This window comes from Bos mutus, chromosome 1 (assembly GCF_027580195.1).
Source record: "Bos mutus isolate GX-2022 chromosome 1, NWIPB_WYAK_1.1, whole genome shotgun sequence".
Taxonomy (NCBI): Eukaryota; Metazoa; Chordata; class Mammalia; order Artiodactyla; family Bovidae; genus Bos; species Bos mutus.
Genome location: NC_091617.1, coordinates 21,849,808 through 21,869,096, shown reverse-complemented (window position 1 = coordinate 21,869,096; position 19,289 = coordinate 21,849,808). Strand labels below are relative to the sequence as shown.

The 19,289-nt window shown below is 35.3% G+C and overlaps 1 protein-coding gene across 1 annotated transcript in view; it reads right to left on the bottom strand.

Annotated features, from left to right (window-relative positions):
- The window catches only part of LIPI (lipase I), a 78,655-nt gene that overhangs the window by 27,403 nt on the left and 31,963 nt on the right, over positions 1–19,289 (bottom strand). The window contains exons 4-7 of the mRNA XM_070367735.1: positions 17,218–17,319; positions 5,727–5,816; positions 4,379–4,546; positions 2,544–2,648 (exon numbers count right to left, since the gene is read on the bottom strand). Of these exons, the coding sequence (XP_070223836.1) occupies positions 2,544–2,648; positions 4,379–4,546; positions 5,727–5,816; positions 17,218–17,319 (465 nt within the window). The remainder of the gene's footprint in view (positions 1–2,543; positions 2,649–4,378; positions 4,547–5,726; positions 5,817–17,217; positions 17,320–19,289) is intronic.

Here is a 19,289-nt window from a genome sequence, read left to right as displayed (position 1 = left end):
GATAATTTTTTAAAAAAAATAATGACCAACACCAAATGCTAGTAAGAAATCACTCATTAGATCACTCATACTTTGCTGTGGGTAATATAAGATGGTCAGCCACGCTAAAAATTTCTCAATTTCTTATAAGGCTAAATGTGAAATTAACTTCTGATTCTGTATTTATATTCCTGAGACTTTATACCAGAGAAATGATAAGTTCACATGAAAACATGTATACAAATATCCAAAGCAGCTTTAATATAACAGCCCAATCTAAAAACATCCCTAATGTTCTACAACATATGAATGATTAAACAAACTTTAGTGCATACATACCATGGAATACTATTCAGCAATAAAACGAATGAATTATTGATACATGCTGCTGCTGCTGCTGCTAAGTCACTTCAGTCGTGTCCGACTCTGTGCAACCCCATAGACGGCAGCCCACCAGGCTCCCCCGTCCCTGGGATTCTCCAAGCAAGAACACTGGAGTGGGTTGCCGTTTCCTTCTCCAATGCGTGAAGTGAAAAGTGAAAGTAAAGTCACTCAGTTGTGTCCGACTCTTCGCGACCCCATGGACTGCAGCCTACCAGGCTCCTCCGTCCATGGGATTTTCCAGGCAACAGTACTGAAGTGGGTTGCCATTGCCTTCTCCAAACATAGTGAATAATTCCCTTTATATAAAATTTTTCAAAATTACAAATTTTTAGGAATATATTAATGGATGTTAAGAATTAGAAACAGCAGGATATGAAGGTGGTATTAATATATATAGCTATAAAAGTGCCACCCAAGAGGTCTGATAGTGATGGAACAGTTCAATATATTCACTGGGGTGATAGATACAGAGCTCTATATATGATGATTAAGTTATAGAGAACTAGACACACACACACACCAGTGAGGAAATATAAATAAGATGGATTGATTGTAGCAATATCGTGTAATATTCGGACACGACTGAGTGACTGAACTGAGTGATATTATATTTATTCTATAGTGTTACAAAATTTTACCACTGAATAAAGTGCACACTGGATCCCTCTGCATTGGTTCTTACATCTGCATGTGAATCTAAATTTAATTCAATAAAAATTTTAATGAAAAAATGGATGAGCCCAATTCTGAATTCTGAAAGAGCCTCTTGAGGAGGGCGGAAAAGGAAAGTGAAAAAGCTGTCCTAAATTTCATCATTCAGAAAAACTAAGATCATGGCATTTGGTCCCATCACTTTATGGCATATAAATGGGGGAAAAGTGGAAATAGTGGCAGATTTTATATTCTTGGGCTCCAAAATCACTGTTGACAGTAACTGCAGCTACAAAATTAAAAGACACTTGCTCTTTGGAAGAAAAGCTATGACAAACCTAACAATGTATCAAAAAGCAAAGACCACTTTGATGACAAAGCTCCACATAGTCAAAGCTATGGTTTTCCCAGTAGTCATGTCTGGATGAGAAAGCTGCACCATAAAGAAGGCTGGTCACTGAAGAACTGATACTTTTGAACTCTAGTGTTGGAGAAGACTCTTGAGCGGCCCTTGGATAGCAAGGATATCAAACCAGTCAATCCTAACAAAGAGCAACCCTAAATATTCATAGAAGGACTGATGATGAAGATGAAGCTTCAGTACTTTGGCCACCTGATGGGAAGAGCCAACTCATTGGAAAAAATCCTGATGCTGGGAAAGATCAAGGGTAGGAGGAGAAAGGGGCGACAAAGGATGAGATAGTTGGATGGCATCACTGATTCAATGCACATGAGTTTGAGCAAACTCCAGGATATAGTGAAGGACAGGGAAGCCTGGTATGCTGCAGCCCATGGGGTTGCAGAGTCAGACACGACTTAGCGACTGAACAATTCTGAATGACAGGACACCTCACAAACATTTAAAGAATATCTTAAAAATTGGTAACAACTTTGACTGCAAAATATCTACACTAACTGACCAAAAATATCTTATTGGGTCTATTTCAAATATGTATTCCTCAGGAACCAGAATCAATGGCAAACTTATGGAAATGTATTTCATAATATTTTCATATAATAGGATTTGCTTTATTTAAACCACTTTAAGCTCCTGATCACTAAACAGAATAATTTTACTTTTTTTAATACTTCCTCATAAATCTAATTCGTTAATAAGTTTCTGAGATTTTCTCCTGTTCTCCAAATTTTCTCTTCTTGTTTAACTCTAAATAAATTGGCAAGATTATTATTTACTTGCGCATTTTGTATTTATATAATTTAGCTTGTTTCCAAAGGGGTGCTAATAGTGTAGATAGATGTCTTAAACTCTGTGAGTTGTTATATGCTGACATAACACTAAACATGGGAGAATAATCATGGAAATTGAGGGGGAAAACAAAAGACATCAATTGTTTTTTGGAAGAATATTACCCAAAGCATATGCTCATTTTATTTGAATTTGTACAACTGACCCTCTAGCAAATTTTAAAGTTCCTTGAAAGCACATAATGAAATTTGAATTTTGGATAAAAATTGAATTAGTATATAAAACTAATAATTAGTTCATTTGTTAACAAATATTAACTTACTACAGAATGGATTTGTTCCAACAGTATCCAAAAATACAGTCGTCCTGAGAGTTGTGTTTTCTATCCTTTCTTTTAAAATATCTTTCCATAGCTCAGTTTGATAACCTGAGATTTGAGAAATAGAATATTAGTCATTGAACTTGCATCAAATAGCATACAAAAATACCTAATTACTGAAAAGAACTAAAGGATTGATGTACTATAATAATAATTACAATTTATGGATTTTTATAACTTAAAATCACTTTTCAAATAATTTCACATCCTATTTATTTCAACTATAACAACTCTTCCATTGAAGATTCACAAATAAATCTACACTGTGGAAATCATATCAGATCGTTGCATACTCCATATGGTTAAAGTCCATTTGCCAAAGTCTTTATTTATAAATTGGTAATTTTACTTGAAACTCCTTTTACTGAATTCAGCAAAATAAACTAATTAGATAAAACTTGAACATAAAATTTAACTCCATGAGCACAGCCTCCAATTCTCTTATATACATATTCATGCTGATACAGCATGTATATGTGCACATTATACACACAAGGTATATAGTATAATATCACCTCTATTATATATGAAATAAATATATAATCTCTGCTATATATATATATATACACAATACTATATACTGTATGTATAATATATATTTCAGATATAAACCTTTTTGTACATATAGAATATGTAATATACACACACATATCTAAGATGCTTCCTACTTCATGTATGTGTCTATTTCTACTTTGTTACCTCCAAATTTGAAATCTGAATGCAGTAGACAGAATATTAAATTGAAAATTCAGAGATTTAACTCTAGTTTTCACTTGTGCCCTTAAGCAATCCACATGTTCACACTGGGTCACAATTGACTTTGGAAAAGCAACAGAACCAGAAAAGCAATCCCCAACATGAGGGCTGAAGAAAACCAATCCCACTAAGATATATTATATAAACTAAAATATATTCTAGACAGAGGGGTCTATGAGGAAATAAGTCTAGCAAAGCCTGCAGATTGCTTGCCTCTTCTAGTGATTCTCTACATATGTTAGTATATACCGCCTATGAAAGAAAATCACAGGAGGCTGTTTAATTCAGACTTTGTCATTGCTACCCATTTAATTGAAGCTACTTGGCTTTGGAAACATTTCTAGTAGACCTGTCATGATACGATTAGATGTCTACATGCTCATGACATACTTGGGGTCTGGTATTGTCTTTGGCAAACACTGAACAAGCAGCCTCTGAGATTCATTTCCAGCTTTAAAATTCTATTTTTATGTGGATTCTTTTTTCTCTATAATTTCCCACCGTCAGATTTCAGTTAATCAAAAGTTGCAATATTTAACTGTTCTTACCAAGTTTATTGATTTAGAAAGTATAAACCATGTGTGATTCATATCTACTTGCTAATAATAAATGCAAAGCTAACCATGGCTCATACCTCTTCACTTCTTAAGACTTCCCTTAAAAATACAAACTAACAGCAAAGAAAACCCTTAATATCACTAAAAATGAATAAGTTTCTTTCTTTAGTGGAAATATAGATGGATGATAGATCCTTCTGTGTATTAAGAACAAGGATCATCAAGAGGCCTCCACATGCATATACTACATGCAGCATGGAAAAGAGGTTGACCAAGTTCCTCTCACTAAGAACCTTAAAAACATTTACTAGGAAATGAATTATTTTCCCTGTCCCACAGAAGACTTTTCCCAAAAGTGTTAGTATATTAACAAGTAAACATGAAAGCTTGCAGCAGAAAATAATAACACAATTATGTTGTTCACTTTCCGCAAAGAATTAGAGTAATCATAACAATCTCTCTTACCTAGTTTGGGACATGATTTTCCCTTAAAGTCAGCACAATCCGCACATAGACCAGTCTTATAATCTTTGTATGAACGACAAGAAAATGAAATAAAATTGCATCTCGTTTCCAAAGCTGCCATGAATAAGTAAACTGCTCTCTGGTGGTCGCATTTAATAAATTCAAGTCCTTAAGTGTTAAAAATCAAGCAGTTAGATGTATTAAGCCAAGTTCAAGTAAATTAGAAAAAAAATTTAAAGATTAAATTCTACCTAATGCTGTGTACTTTATGAATATCACAGTGCTGACTACAATGCAGTTTTATCTCAGGCAACTTAATAAACGGTACCTTTGGAAGCTTAAATATAGTATGCCTTTTACATGAGATATAGAAGAAATTTTTCTAAAGTAATAAAGTAGCAAAAATGTTTAATTTCAGTACTTTGACAAATTACACACACAGTGCTACCATATTTAATTATTAGTGTACACATAACTCCCTTCTAAACTCTCACCCCTAACATTCCTACTCAATGCCAAAGATACCTGTGCAAACAGGTGACATTAAAGATTTATCATGTCCCTTTCCTTTCCTAACTTCTCACATTCCTGTCCCTTTGATTAAACTACTCTAGTTTTTTGTGGCCTTTGAAGATGTGGTTCTTGACCAGTTCCCACTGTAGATCTCAGGACATTTCTCACCGTGGCTCTAAAGTAAGCCAAATTCCACACAGAGAGCAGTTGTTTAGCTCTTTATGCACAGAATGACCAAGTGCAAGAGTTCATAATCTGTGAATAACACACAATAATACTGCAGTAATGGTTGGAGAAGAAAACGGCAACCCACTCCAGTATTTTTGCCTGGGAAACCCCATGGACAGAGGAGCCTGGTGGGCTATAGTCTATGGAGTCACAAAATAGTCAGTCACAACTTAGCAACTAAACAACAACAACAATGGTAAAAATTAAATCCTGAAACCAAACTTGTGTTATATGATACTTCGGCTACACATGCTTCTTCACTGACATAACTTCTGTTTAAACTTATAAACTAAAAATGATAAACCTATAAGATAATAGATTTCATCCATAATCAAATGAGATGTCTACTTCTGTTTAAACTTCTGTTTAAACTGATAAACTAAAAATGATAAACCTATAGGATAGTAGGTTTCATCCATAATCAAATGAGATATCTACTGGTAACATTTATGAACTCAGAAGGATCAAATTAGATCATTTCCACCAATAACTCCTGAATGATCAGCAGTGGTGAAAAAACTGTTGACCACATATTAAAAAAAAAAAACTGATTTTCTTTCATTCTTTTGAAGCATGCACAATTTATTCTAAAATATTTTTTGTATACCTGAAAAAATTGATTTGGGACAGCCAGGTTGCTTTTTCCCTCCATTTGGATAAAAATCAATATGTCCCAAGGGTTGTTTAATGCCTAGACCTGAGAAGAAAAGACCCAAGAATCACAAAGTATATATAATCAGTTCAGCAACACATATAAAACAAAGTTTCCTATAAAATTCATGGACAGTAATTCAAAATGTGAATTGAAAAAAAAATTCTCTTTTTCAAAAGAGAATTTTTGGGGTATTATTTCCTCAATTTAACTTCTCATGCAAATTACATTTCATTAATTTAATACATTTACATGTGATCAGTGTATTATGGGCCCATAACAGTTATTTGTGCTATGAATATATCAATACAATTGAAAAGGAAGAGCAAAAAATCCTCATTGTAGTGGAAATTACATCCTAGTGGAAGAGAGACATCATAAACAAGTAAAAATGCAGTATGTCAGATAATAAGTGCTGCAGAGAAAAATTAAGCAGAATAAGGGACAGTGAATGTGGTAGGCTGGACTTTTAAATAGTTTGGGAAATTTTTTACTGAGGAGGTGAGAATTGAACAAAGATGTGAAGTGTGAAGGATGTGAGTGAGGCAGAATCAAGCAGGTATCTGTGTGCATACAGGCTATTTAAAGAATCCAGTTTATCTGGTATAACATGTGAGAGAGAGAGCACTGGAGGAAATGAAGCTAAGTCATTTAGGACTTTTTAGGTGTGATCATTCACTCTCATTCTGGATAATAATGAATAGCATTTGATGACTCACTAACTGGAAAAATCAAAAGATGCTACTTCAACTGGAACAAGTTGGGCCAGAGTGACATGAAACATGTAGCTATGATTTAAAAACTTCTGTATACACTCATTCATTGGCATCCATGGGGTATTGGTTCCAGGAACTCCCCTCCAACTCCCACTCTCCCACAGAGACATGAAAATCTGAGGATGCTCAAGTCCGTTATATAAAATGGCACAGCACAGTCATCGCCCCTTGCCCACAAGTTCCACATTCATGGATATGGACAGCCAACTGTATCTGTAGAACCTTGGGACATTAGGGGAGGCGCAATTTCTAGGTACATTAACCAATATGGGGTCTGTAACCTAGGGGAGCCATAGAAATTGAAAAAAAAAAAAGGTAGCAAGCTCAGAATATTTGGGACTGTGATCTCACTGCCAAGTAAGATAACAATGCTTTGGCTTGGGTTTCAAGAAATTTCTTACAACATAATGAACTCTTGAGAGAGATCAGCAATAGATTGAGCACAGCAAAGATAAGTACCTGAGTCTGACAGTAAGGATCAAGATGCAGCTACTTGATTTAGTTCCAGTTAGTATCAGAACAAGGTAACAGCTGGTGAGGCATTACCAGGGCATGGGGACACTGGGCATGAGGATTACAGGGAAGGGGGTACAGGGTATAAGGAGAGACAAAAGGCAACTTGGGTGACTTCCTCAGAATTCCCTGGAATCCAGGGAAGTGCATATAGGATTTGATTGTGTCAGTGGTAAGGATAAACTAACCAACTCCTCCTTCCATTCCACCCCCCACTTAGCTTGTGGAATTTTAGTAAGGATGAACAGTCTTCTAAATATAACCCCCATGAAGCCCAATAATTTTGGAGATCTTTAAAAATTCCTCATATTTGAACTCATCATAAGAGTTCTAAAACTAGGGAGTTTCAGGTTTAGAGCCATCATTTTCTCCAATCTGCATCTGAAGTAGAATCAAAACTAAGAAGACTGCTCAGGAATCAGGAAGAAGCAAAAGATATTTATTATTAACTTACAAGTAGCCCTTGATTCAGGCATGTCATTTCCCTTTTATCAGATGGAAGGGGCAGGGCAGTTGAGTCTGCTTGGGCCATTCATTCTCTTGGTTTCAAGAAGGGTGGGGAGAGCAGATATTTTTTTTTTTAATTTTCTTTTTATTGTAAAATATAACACATCCATGCAGAAAAGAACATAAGACATAAAACTAAAGATTAATTAATGAATATAAAGCAAGCAGCCACTTAGCTACCAAACCAATGTCAGGAAATAACCCAATAACCAGCACCTTACTTTTCTATAAAAATAAAAACCACTTTTTCTTGAAAAAGAAGCTTCCAAAACAATATATATTGTTTTAGCTCATTGTGGAAATACATATAAATTGACTCATATTTCAAGCATGCTTTTGTGTCTGGCTTCTTTCAATTATCAGTATATTTGTGATATTAGACCACATTGTCAGGTATAAATGTAGTCACTCATTTGTAATCATTCATTGTTATACACTATTTCATTGACACACATACCACAACTTATTTATCCATTCTTCTGTTGATGGACATATGTTGTTTCAAATTTAAGGTTAATATGTGTTAATACTATGAACATCCTTGAACACACACATTAATGCATATTTGAAAGCACATGTGTTGGTCACATACCTAGGAATAGAATTGCTGGTTATAGAATATGAGTATATTCAATTTAATAAATGATCCTAAATAAATTGCCAAAGAGGTTGTACCAATTTATACCACTACCAAACAACATACAAGTATCTCTGCTGTTTTACATATCCTCCAATAGATGGTCTTATTAGGCTTTTTAATTTTAGTCATTCTGGTAGGCATGTGGTATTACATGAGGTTTTAATTTAAATGTTTCTGCTTACTGAAGATTTTAAGAACTTTCCAGTGCCTAGTTAGAATTTCCCTTTTGTAAAATGTCTGATCAAGTCTTGATTTAATTAAGTTCCATTTTTCTTTATTACTGATGTACACGACTTACTTACCAGTTTTCCTGTTTTGGCTTGCTGTTAGCTTTCATGAAGGGTTCTTTAATGAGTTCTTAATTTTAATACAATCAGACATCTTAATGTTTCAATTTGGGTTATGGATTTTCATGCACACTTTAGAAAAATGTTATGTTATGAATATTTTTAAAATAATAGTTCATAATATGTTTATTGCTTTTCCTTTCACTATTGGAAAAGAATTTTCCTATATATTTCCGATATTTTCCTATTTTGTGTTTTATGGGCATTAGAGACGTATTATTTCATTTAGAGTTTTCAGTTGACTGACTCAAAACCACTGACCAAAAAGTCTATAAATAACAAATGCTGGAGATGACATTAAGAAAAGGGAACCCTCATACACTATTGTAGGGAATATAAATTGGTGCAGCCGCTATGGAAAACAGCATGAAAGTTCCTTAAAAAAAACTAAAAACAGAACTACCATTGATCCAGCAGTTCCACTCCTGGGTATATATCTGGAGTAAATTAAAACACTAATTTAAAAAGATACATGCTCCCCTGTGTTCATGATAGTACTATGTACAAGAGCCATGACAGGAAGCAACTAAAGTGCCCACCAACAGATTACTGGATTAAGAAGTGAATAAAGTGAAATATTGCCATTTGCAGCAACGTGGATAGAGCTAGAGAATATGCATAGTGAAATAAGTCCAAGAAAAAACAAATACTATATGATATTACTTATAGGTGCAATCTAAAATATAATTCAAATAAATGTATATAAAAAACAGAAACAGAGTCACAGATATAGAAAACAAAACTACCAAAGGGGCTAGCTACCAAAGGGGAGAAAATAGGGGGAGGGACAACTAGGAGCATGGGATTAATACATTAAACAGACAAGCAACAAGGCTTTACTGCATAGCATGGGGAATGATACCCAATATCTTATAATAACCTATTGTGGAATATAATCTATAAAACAAACAAACAGAAACACTATGATGTGTATCTGAAACTTACACAATATTGTAAATCAACTATTCTTCAATTTAAAAAATGAAACCCAGAAAAAATGAGAATCATTTTCATACTGTCCAGCAGTATCAAAATCATAATAAATCTAATAAGTTTCATAACTCTGTATTTTACTTTACTGACTTTTTTGTCTACCCTTACGCTAATATGCTTTTGAACTGTGGTGTTGGAGAAGACTCTTGAGAGTCCCTTGGACTGCAAGGAGATCCAACCAGTCCATTCTGAAGGAGATCAGTCCTGGGTGTTCATTGGAAGGACTGATGCTAAAGCTGAAACTCCAGTACTTTGGCCACCTCATGCGAAGAGTTGACTCATTGGAAAGGACTCTGATGCTGGGAGGGATTGGGGGCAGGAGTAGAAGGGGACAACAGAGGATGAGATGGCTGGATGGCATCACTGACTCAGTGGACAGAAGTTTGAGTGAACTCCGGGAGTTGGTGATGGACAGGGAGGCCTGGCATGTTGTGATTCATGGGGTCGCAAAGAGTCGGACACGACTGAGCGACTGAACTGACTGAACTGAACTGAACACTAATATGACACTGTCTTCATTACTACCATAAGATTTAATAACTAGAAGGACAAGTCTTTGTGCTTTTTTCTTCAAGAATACTTCAATGGTACTTGACCCTTTTCATTTCACATTAATCTTATAATTAGCTTGTGAGGTTATTTTTTTTTAATGATTGGCTTTTAATAAAGATTGCACTAGGGCTGCAAGTTAGCTTGCAAAAAATTGACATGTATATAATATTCATGTTTGTATATGTGGTTTACTATCTTTTGATCAGTATTTTGGTCTGCAATGTTTAGCGCTTTTCTGCATAATGTGTTTATGCAATATTAGGACATCAGCCCTGGGATTTCTTTGGAAGGAATGATGCTAAAGCTGAAACTCCAGTACTTTGGCCACCTCATGCGAAGAGTTGTTTCATTGGAAAAGACCCTGATGCTGGGACAGATTGGGGGCAGGAGGAGAAGGGGACGACAGAGGATGAGATGGCTGGATGGCATCACTGACTCGATGGACGTGAGTCTGAGTGAACTCCGGGAGTTGGTGATGGACAGGGAGGCCCGGCGTGCTGTGATTCATGGGGTCGCAAAGAGTTGGACACAACTGAGCGACTGATCTGATCTGATCTGATCTGATGCTATATTACAACGGCATAATTCTAGAATTTTATTTGCTAAGTCCTATAGCTGGTTTCATGGAGAAGGCAATGGCACCCCACTCCAGTACTCTTGCCTGGGAAATCCCATGGACAGAGGAGCCTGGTAGGCTGCAGTCCATGGGGTCGCTAGGAGTCGGACACGACTGAGCGACTTCACTTTCACTTTTCACTTTCATGCATTGAGAAGGAAATGGCAACCCACTCCAGTGTTCTTGCCTGGAGAATCCCAGGGACGGGGGAGCCTGGTGGGCTGCTGTCTATGGGGTCGCACAGAGTCGGACATGACTGAAGCGACTTAGCAGCAGCAGCAGCATAGCTGGTTTCTAGAAAGAATTGAATTTTGTATATATAACTTATATTCAACAACTTTGCTAATTTTTCCTGTGAATTCTAATTAATTATCTAGAGATTCTTTGGGGTTATCTATTTATGCAAAATATCATCTGGAAATGATTTTATATTCATATCTTTTAATACATTTCTCCCCTTACTGCACTGAAGACATACAATTAAATGTTGCTGCAGAATGACAAGGATGGTATCCTTGTCCAGTCCCCAGTCTCAAAAAGAAAGTCGTCCATATTCCATTGGCAATATGACATTTTCTATTGATTTTTGGATAGATATGCTTTACCAGATTGTGGACTTTTACTTTTGTTTCCAATTTGTCAATTTTTCCCATACATAAATCCTCCCTAGAGCTTTTTCTGCATTTACATGAGATCACTAAATGAATTTTCTCTTCTTTTGATGAGATGAATTAAGAAGTTGATTTTTGAATGGTAAACTAAATTAACTTCTTAATAATAAATCCAAGTTGGATGTGATTTGATACCAACTTTATATGTTGCTGGTTTACTAGTGTGATACTTGATACAGAATTTTTGCATCTTTGTTTTTAACAGAGAATGTCCAGCAAACTATCTTTTCTTCAGTGTCTTTCTTTTGATGTTAAGTTTGTGATGGCCTTCTCAAACATTTACAAACCATTTCCTATTTATTTTTTATTACCTGAAAGTGTGTGTAAAAGTGGTCTTATTTATCACTTATTTATTTAGTAGAAAACAAAAATTTGCCTGAGTATTTAGTTGGAAGGATTTAAACTGAAGTGTCTCATCAATAATTATAAAACTCTTCAAATTTTCCCTTTTCATTTGTCAGAAAATGCTTTTGCTTTTTCATAAGAATTTTTCTACTTTATATATCATAGCATATGGTAATATATTTTCATATTTATCTTAAATGTCACTCATTATATTGTATTACAATGATTTTAATACCTATAGTATCTATAACACTATTTCCTTTACTTGTATTGATACTGTTTTCTCCCCTCGTCCTATTTTTTCTCTACAAGGACCACTTAATCTGGAAGTAAAGTACAAATTTTTGGCTTTTTGAATCATTTCTAATTGACTTTTTATTCCATTTTTATACATTTTTATTAGTTTCTTTCTCAATATCTATAGGTGTGCTTTTTGATTAATTCTTAATTTCTGAAGATAGATGCTTTTTGTTGTTGTTGTTCAGTCTTTAAGTCATGACCAACTCTGCAACCCCATGGACTGCAGCATGCCAGGCTTCCCTGTCCTTCACTGTCTCCCAGAGTTGCTCAGATTCATGTCCATTGAGTCAGTGATGCTATCTAAACATCTGTTGTCCCCTTCTCCTTTTGCCTTTAATCTTTCTCAGCATCAGGGTCTTTTTCAATGAGTCAACTCTTCCCATCAGGTGGCCAAAGTATTGAAGCTCCAGCTTCAGGATTAGTCCTTCCAATGCATATTAAGGCTTGATTTCCTTTAGGATCCACTAGTCTGATCTCCTTGCTGTTCAAAGAACTCTTAAGAGTCTTCTCCAGCACCACCATTGGAAAGCATCAATTCTTGGGGACTCAGCCTTCTTTATGGTCCAACTCTCACATCCATATATGACTACTGGACAAACTATAGCTTTGACTATATGGGCCTTTGTCACCAAAGTGATGTCTCTGCTTTTTACCACACTGTCTAGGTTTGATAGATGCTTAGATTATTGATTTTTTTAGTCTTTTAAAATATCTGTATTAAAAGCTGGACATTTACTTCTAGTCATGATTCCAACAAATTTTAATATGTAGTAACTTTAATATCATTGAATTAAAATATTTTGTATTTCCATTATTTATTCTTCCCTCATTAGTTATCTAAAACTATGTTTGTTCTATAAATATATGGATTATCAACTTATATTTTTCTTATCTATTTATAGTTTAATTTATTTGATTATAGAGAATATTACTCTTTATGCTTCCAGCTCTATGAAATACTTACATTTAATGGTATAGCTCAGTTTAGTGTTCCCATTATTTACTTTTATTTACTTGCCTGCTTTATATGATTCTTTCTCTCCTTGCCTTCTTTTGGACTTAAACACAACTGTTTCACTTTTGTCCTCCATTAGCATGGAAGTCATGTATCCTTATATACTTTTTTATCTTTTTAAATACCTAGAGATTTAACAGAAAGCCTTGATTTATGAACACCAAATGTTGACAATTACTTTTAAACTTTCTTACATATAATTAAGGAACAAAGAATGCTTGAACTTCATTTAACAGCCCTAACAATATACTATTTTTGTATTTTAATTCTCTATACATTCCAAATTCTATAAAACAATGACAATGTTTTATGCCATCAATATTCATTTAAACTGAAGTATGTTTTACCATTTTCAGTGCTCTTCCTTCCTGAATAGCCCTAAAAGGATAATTTTCCTTCTTTTGATGATAATTTATCTCAGTGTATACTTGTCTGAAACTGTATAGTTTCATTTTTTTCCTGAAACACACTGCAATACTAGGAAGCTATTTTCTTTCAACATATTGAAAATATAACTCTACTCTTTTTAACTTTCATTGTTTCTCTTGAGAAATTAGTTGTAATTTAGATCTTTATTGATTTAATATTTTTAAATTTAAATTTATTTATTTTAACAGAGGCTAATTACTTTACAATATTGTATTGGTTTTGCCATACATCAACATGAATCTGCCACGGGTGTACATATTCATTTAATTTTATGTTATATGCTTTGATGTGGTCTTTTCTGTAAATTTATCATCATATGTCTCAATGAGTTTGTCTATTTATTCACACTGGAATTAACTATGCATTTCAATTTTGTGATTGATTATAATTCCTGAGTTTTTAGAAATTCTGAGATATTATCCTTAAACATCACTTCTGTTGCATTTTTCTCTCTTTTTATTTGGAATCTGAATGAAATATGATTGACCTTCTTGCTATTTATCCTATGAACCTCTTACCTCTCTGTATTGTCTATTTTATTTGCTTTTTGCTCTGTATTCGATCTTTTTTCTTCATTCTAGAAATAGACTTATCACCAATTTTCCAAGTCACATGCTTTATCTTTGTACCTGATTCAAATTTTTTGTTAAACCCACTCAAAAATTGTCAATTAACTTACTTCTTAGGTTAAAAACTATTATTATTTTTATCAAATAGAACAGGTCATATTTATACTTAAATATCATTCTCTGCTGATATTTCCAATCTTATCTATCTCTTTGAAAATAATAAGCACATTTTAGCCAGTGTAGAATTATTCCAATAGTCAGATACCTATGAGTCTGTTTCTATTAACTATTGTTTTTTTCTATTAACTATTGCTTCTTGGTTCTCATATGTGTTTCTTGCTTCAAGTGTACCTTGCTATCTCCAATGGATGCTGGACATTTTAAAATATATTTATAAAAATAATTTGAGACCACAGATGACATGATCCTTGTACATAAAGGACTATCATTTGCTTCTATCAGATACCTAGAAGGTCTGATAATGTAAGAACTCCTTAAACACAACTTAATATGTGAGGTTTTTCTGGATAACATTGAATTACTAAAAGCTTGCTATATAAACCAGACTATAAAAAGTCTGGTTTGTTTCAAGCTTATTGTTACTTCTATAGTGCTACCACGGAGAAGGCAATGGCACCCCACTCCAGTACTCTTGGCTGGAAAATCCCATGGACGGAAGAGCCTGGTGGGCTGCAGTCCATGGGGTCGTGGAGAGTTGGACACAACTGAGCAACTTCACTTTCACTTTTCACTTTCATGCATTGGAGAAGGAAATGGCAACCCACTCCAGCGTTCTTGCCTGGAGAATACCAGGGACGGGGGAGCCTGGTGGGCTGCCGTCTATGGGGTCGCACAGAGTCAGACACGACTGAAGCGACTTAGCAGCAGCAGCATAGTCCTACCCTTTGGGGTCTAAAAAGATAGCATAAGATGTTTTACAACATCTTATGAGGGTTTCAAAAACACTTTTCATACTCTCTACATCAGAAAAACTATCCATGAGACAAGTGACTCCAAATGACCAGTTCACCTCCCTGGAGTGTTGTTGTTTTTTTTAATGTTCTGGATATTGAACTCATAATTTTTTTCCTGATATCCCAGAAAGAATATTTATTCAGATTATCTAATCAACAATTATTAAAGGCAACATAGCTTCTTTAACATAAACATCTGAATAAAGACAAGAATTACTGGCAAGTAGAAAATGCACTCGTGGGTTAGTATTTCAGGAAAGAGAAATCTGTCAGGTTATGTGCTGACCTCAAGTATCTTATTCAGGGATTCCTTGAAACCAGTGAATATGTAGTATCAAAAATTTGTGTTCCTCACTGGTGATAGCCATAAAAAGACCAATTAAAGGTGCCAATTTATGGCACCTAGTGGCAAGTCATATTTGATGAACTGAGTCATCAAAAGATATTAAGAATATGCTATGCTGTGCTAAGTCACTTCAGTCGTGTCCGACTCTGTGCGACCCCATAGACCGCAGGCCACCAGGCTTCCTGGTCCCTGGGATTCTCCAGGCAAGAACACTGGAGTGGGTTGCCATTTCCTTCTCCAATGCATGAAAGTGAAAAGTGAAAGTGAAGTCGCTCAGTCGTGTCCAACTCTTCGCAACCCCATGGACTGCAGCCTACCAGGCTCCTCCCTCCATGGGATTTTCCAGGCAAGAGTACTGGAGTGGGGTGCCATTGCCTTCTCCGATTATAAGACAATCCAAAAATTTTATTAAGAAAACTAAAAATGCAAACGGGAGGCAGAGGAGCGGGCCGGCGGAAAATGCCGCCGCCGAAACGTCCGCCGCGCCCCTCCCCGCCGGCCCCCCTAAGCAGCCCGCCTGGCGCTGCTCGGTTAAAAAAAATAAATAAATAAATAAAAATAAAAAATGCAAACAAAAAGCAATAAAATGTATGAAACATTAATTCAAAAGGCCATAAGCAGAACTGAAGCTGGAATTTCAAAAGAACTGCAGAGTACCTGGTGCTGTCGTGTGTGGAAATGTTAAGGTGATATCAAGGGCTCAAGATTAGGAAGACATAAAAGGCTGAGGGTGTCATATTAGAATTACGAAACTTTAGACAATGACCCTGTATGATGTAGATGAACTTACATTCCAAATAAAGAGCATAATTGTTTGGTTATAGGCTCAGCACACTGGCATGTAGACATAGAAGTTGAAAACTTGTCACCTATTGCATTAATGGTATTTATATCTCACAAAATCACTGATATCGATTCTCCCAGAGTAAACTCAGGATAATATAGGAGCAAATAAATTACCTGGGTCAAAGAGAAAACAGACCTGAAGAAACAGCGAATTGGGAACCATCTTTGGGTTACTTTCTCCTGTCTGTATCATGGCACTATGTCTTTCCCATGCCACCAACCATAACACATGTAAATTACTAGTTAATCTGAGCAACATACTGGTGAAGTGAAGATACCGGAATCAAAAGACACTATTTCAAATTGTAACTCTGCCTCTTACTGACTTTGTCACTTTGACCCAAGCCTCTCCGTCAGCAAAAAGGTGATGAAAATGTTTACTTATTTCATGGGGATTTAGGAGCATTCCAAAATTAATCCACATAAGTAATTTAAAGAGATTAGTATATACGAAGTACTCAATATCAGTTTCAATACAGGAAGGAGATCAGGGCCATCTAAAATATTTCCGGAAAGTGTTTGTCCAAGGTACTCTGGCCAAAACTGTCAATATTGAGTTAGACATTTAGAGGAAAATAATTTAAAATCTTTAGGGAAAATTATTCTTTCTCTGTGCTTCAATATATGCGCTCAGTTTGAGTTGATATACAACAAAGTGATAAAATGAGAAGAGAGAAGAGTAACCTAAATATATCAGGAACATTAAGCATGGGGGAAATTGTGATCAAATCAATAAAACTGTTAATAGAATGAAAGGATGAAGTATAATTTTTTTATCAAATTTCTGTTTTTTAGGATGATGTGACAGTTCCTAAAAACTAAGTGCAGGGTGTCATTTTACACCACAGAATAAACTAACTCTAAGAAATGTTGCTTGTGGGAAATATAATAATCATATAATTTCAGACTTAACACTTCATCCACTACTGTTTCCTTTTCCTCTTCCCCAGTGTCCATGTCTCTTTTTGCATTTTCAAATAAGTAAGAAGTAAATCCTGCATTGTTACCATTGGTATCAGTATGGATGACATCCACAAAATCTGCATCAGTGTAATCTAATCTGCCAGTTGATGGTTTTCCAGAGAACTGTGGCCCAGCAGGATCAAGACCTGAAATTCAAGAAATTATTAATATATTAAACAAGTTATATTACAGAGTTATTATCACACGCTTGCATTATTATTAATTATAAACATAACAAGTTTAAACCTGTACAAAAATATATCTAAAGATAAATTAAATTAGATGAATAGCAAGTTATCTGTTTTATTTGAATAACATTATTCCCAATCTTGAGTTTATCAATGATGCAATGTCAAGCCACACTACACATACCTTGACAAAATATTGTGGCTTTCTTTAGGACATTCATTTAACAAGTAATTACGAATATGCTGGTAGTAAAATTCTATTTAATAGAAAGTAACTACTCCTCCTCCTGAGGGTGGAAAATAATAAATATTATCCTGGTCCTATCTTCAACCTCATTCCATACCAGCTCATCCTGGGTATATTGAAAGGTCTAAAATGATTTTAAGTGCAATTTGAGCTGTGGAATAAAACATATTTATTATTAGCTTATCATTCATTTCTCAGAAAAGTTTACTGCACACAAAAAAGAAAAAATATATTAAAAATGTTATAAAAGATAATAATATTTCTAGTGTATTCAGAATTCTGAATAAAATTCTAAGCTCATGATCTACTGCAGAGTATCAAAAAATGCTGAGGAAGAGATGAAATGAAATGTGTTGAGAACATCTATTCAATAGGGCAATAATTATCTTAAAAAGATATTTTAAAAATAAAATATAATGTTGCTTATCTCAGTCTTCTATTAACCCTAGTTTATTTGGCCCACATGACTGAATAGTTGTTGCTCAGTCACTCAGTCATGTCCAACTCTATGTGACAAAATGGATTGCAGCACAGCAGGCATCCCTGTCCTTCACCATCTCTGGGAGCTTGCTCAAACTCATGTTCATTGAGTATGTGATACAATCCAACCATCTCGTCCTCTGTCATCCCCTTATCCTCCTGCCTTCAATCTTTTCCAGCATCAGAATCTTTTCTAGTGAGTCAGCTCTTCATATCTTGTGGCCAAAGTATTGAAGCTTCAGCTTCAGCATCAGTCCTTCCAATGAATATTGAGGGCTGATTTCCTTCAGGAAATCACAAAATAAAGTCTCTGTTCCCATTGTTTCCCCATCTATTTGCCATGAAGTAATGGGACCGGATCACAACAAGTGATGGGAAACAATGGAAACAGTGAGAGATTTTATTTTGGGGTGGGGGGGGCTCCAAAATCATTGCAGATGGGGACTGCAGCCATGAAATTAAGACGCTTATTCCTTGAAAGAAAAGCTATGACCAACCTAAACAGGCTTTTAAAAAGCAGAGACATTACTTTGCTGACCAAGGTCTCTAGTCAAAGCTATAGTTTTTCTACTAGTCATGTATGGATGTGAGAGTTGGACTATAAAGAAAGCTGAGTGTTGAAGAATTGATGCTTTTGAACTGTGGTGTTGGAGGGTCCCTTGGACTACAAGGAGATCAAAGCTGTCAATCCTAAAGGAAACCAACCTTCAATATTCATTGGAAGGACTGATGCTGAAGCTGAAACTCCAATACTCTGGCCACCTGATGTGAAGAACTGACTCATTGGAAAAAACCCTGATACTGGGAAAGACTGAAGGCAGGAGGAGAAGGGGATGACAGCTGATGAGATGGTTGGATGGTATCACCAACTTGATGGGCATGAGTTGAGCAAACTTGGAAGTTGGTGATGGACAGGGAGCCCTGGTGTGCTTCAGTCCATGGGGTCACAAAGAGTCAGACATAACTGAGCAACTAAACTGAACTGAAATGATGGGACCAGATGCCATAATCTTAGTTTTTTGAATGTTGAGTTTTGTTTTTTTTTTTTTATTATTTTATTTTATTTTTAAACTTTACATAATTGTATTAGTTTTGCCAAATATCAAAATGAATCCGCCACAGGTATACATGTGTTCCCCATCCTGAACCCTCCTCCCTCCTCCCTCCCCATACCATCCCTCTGGGTGGTCCCAGTGCACTA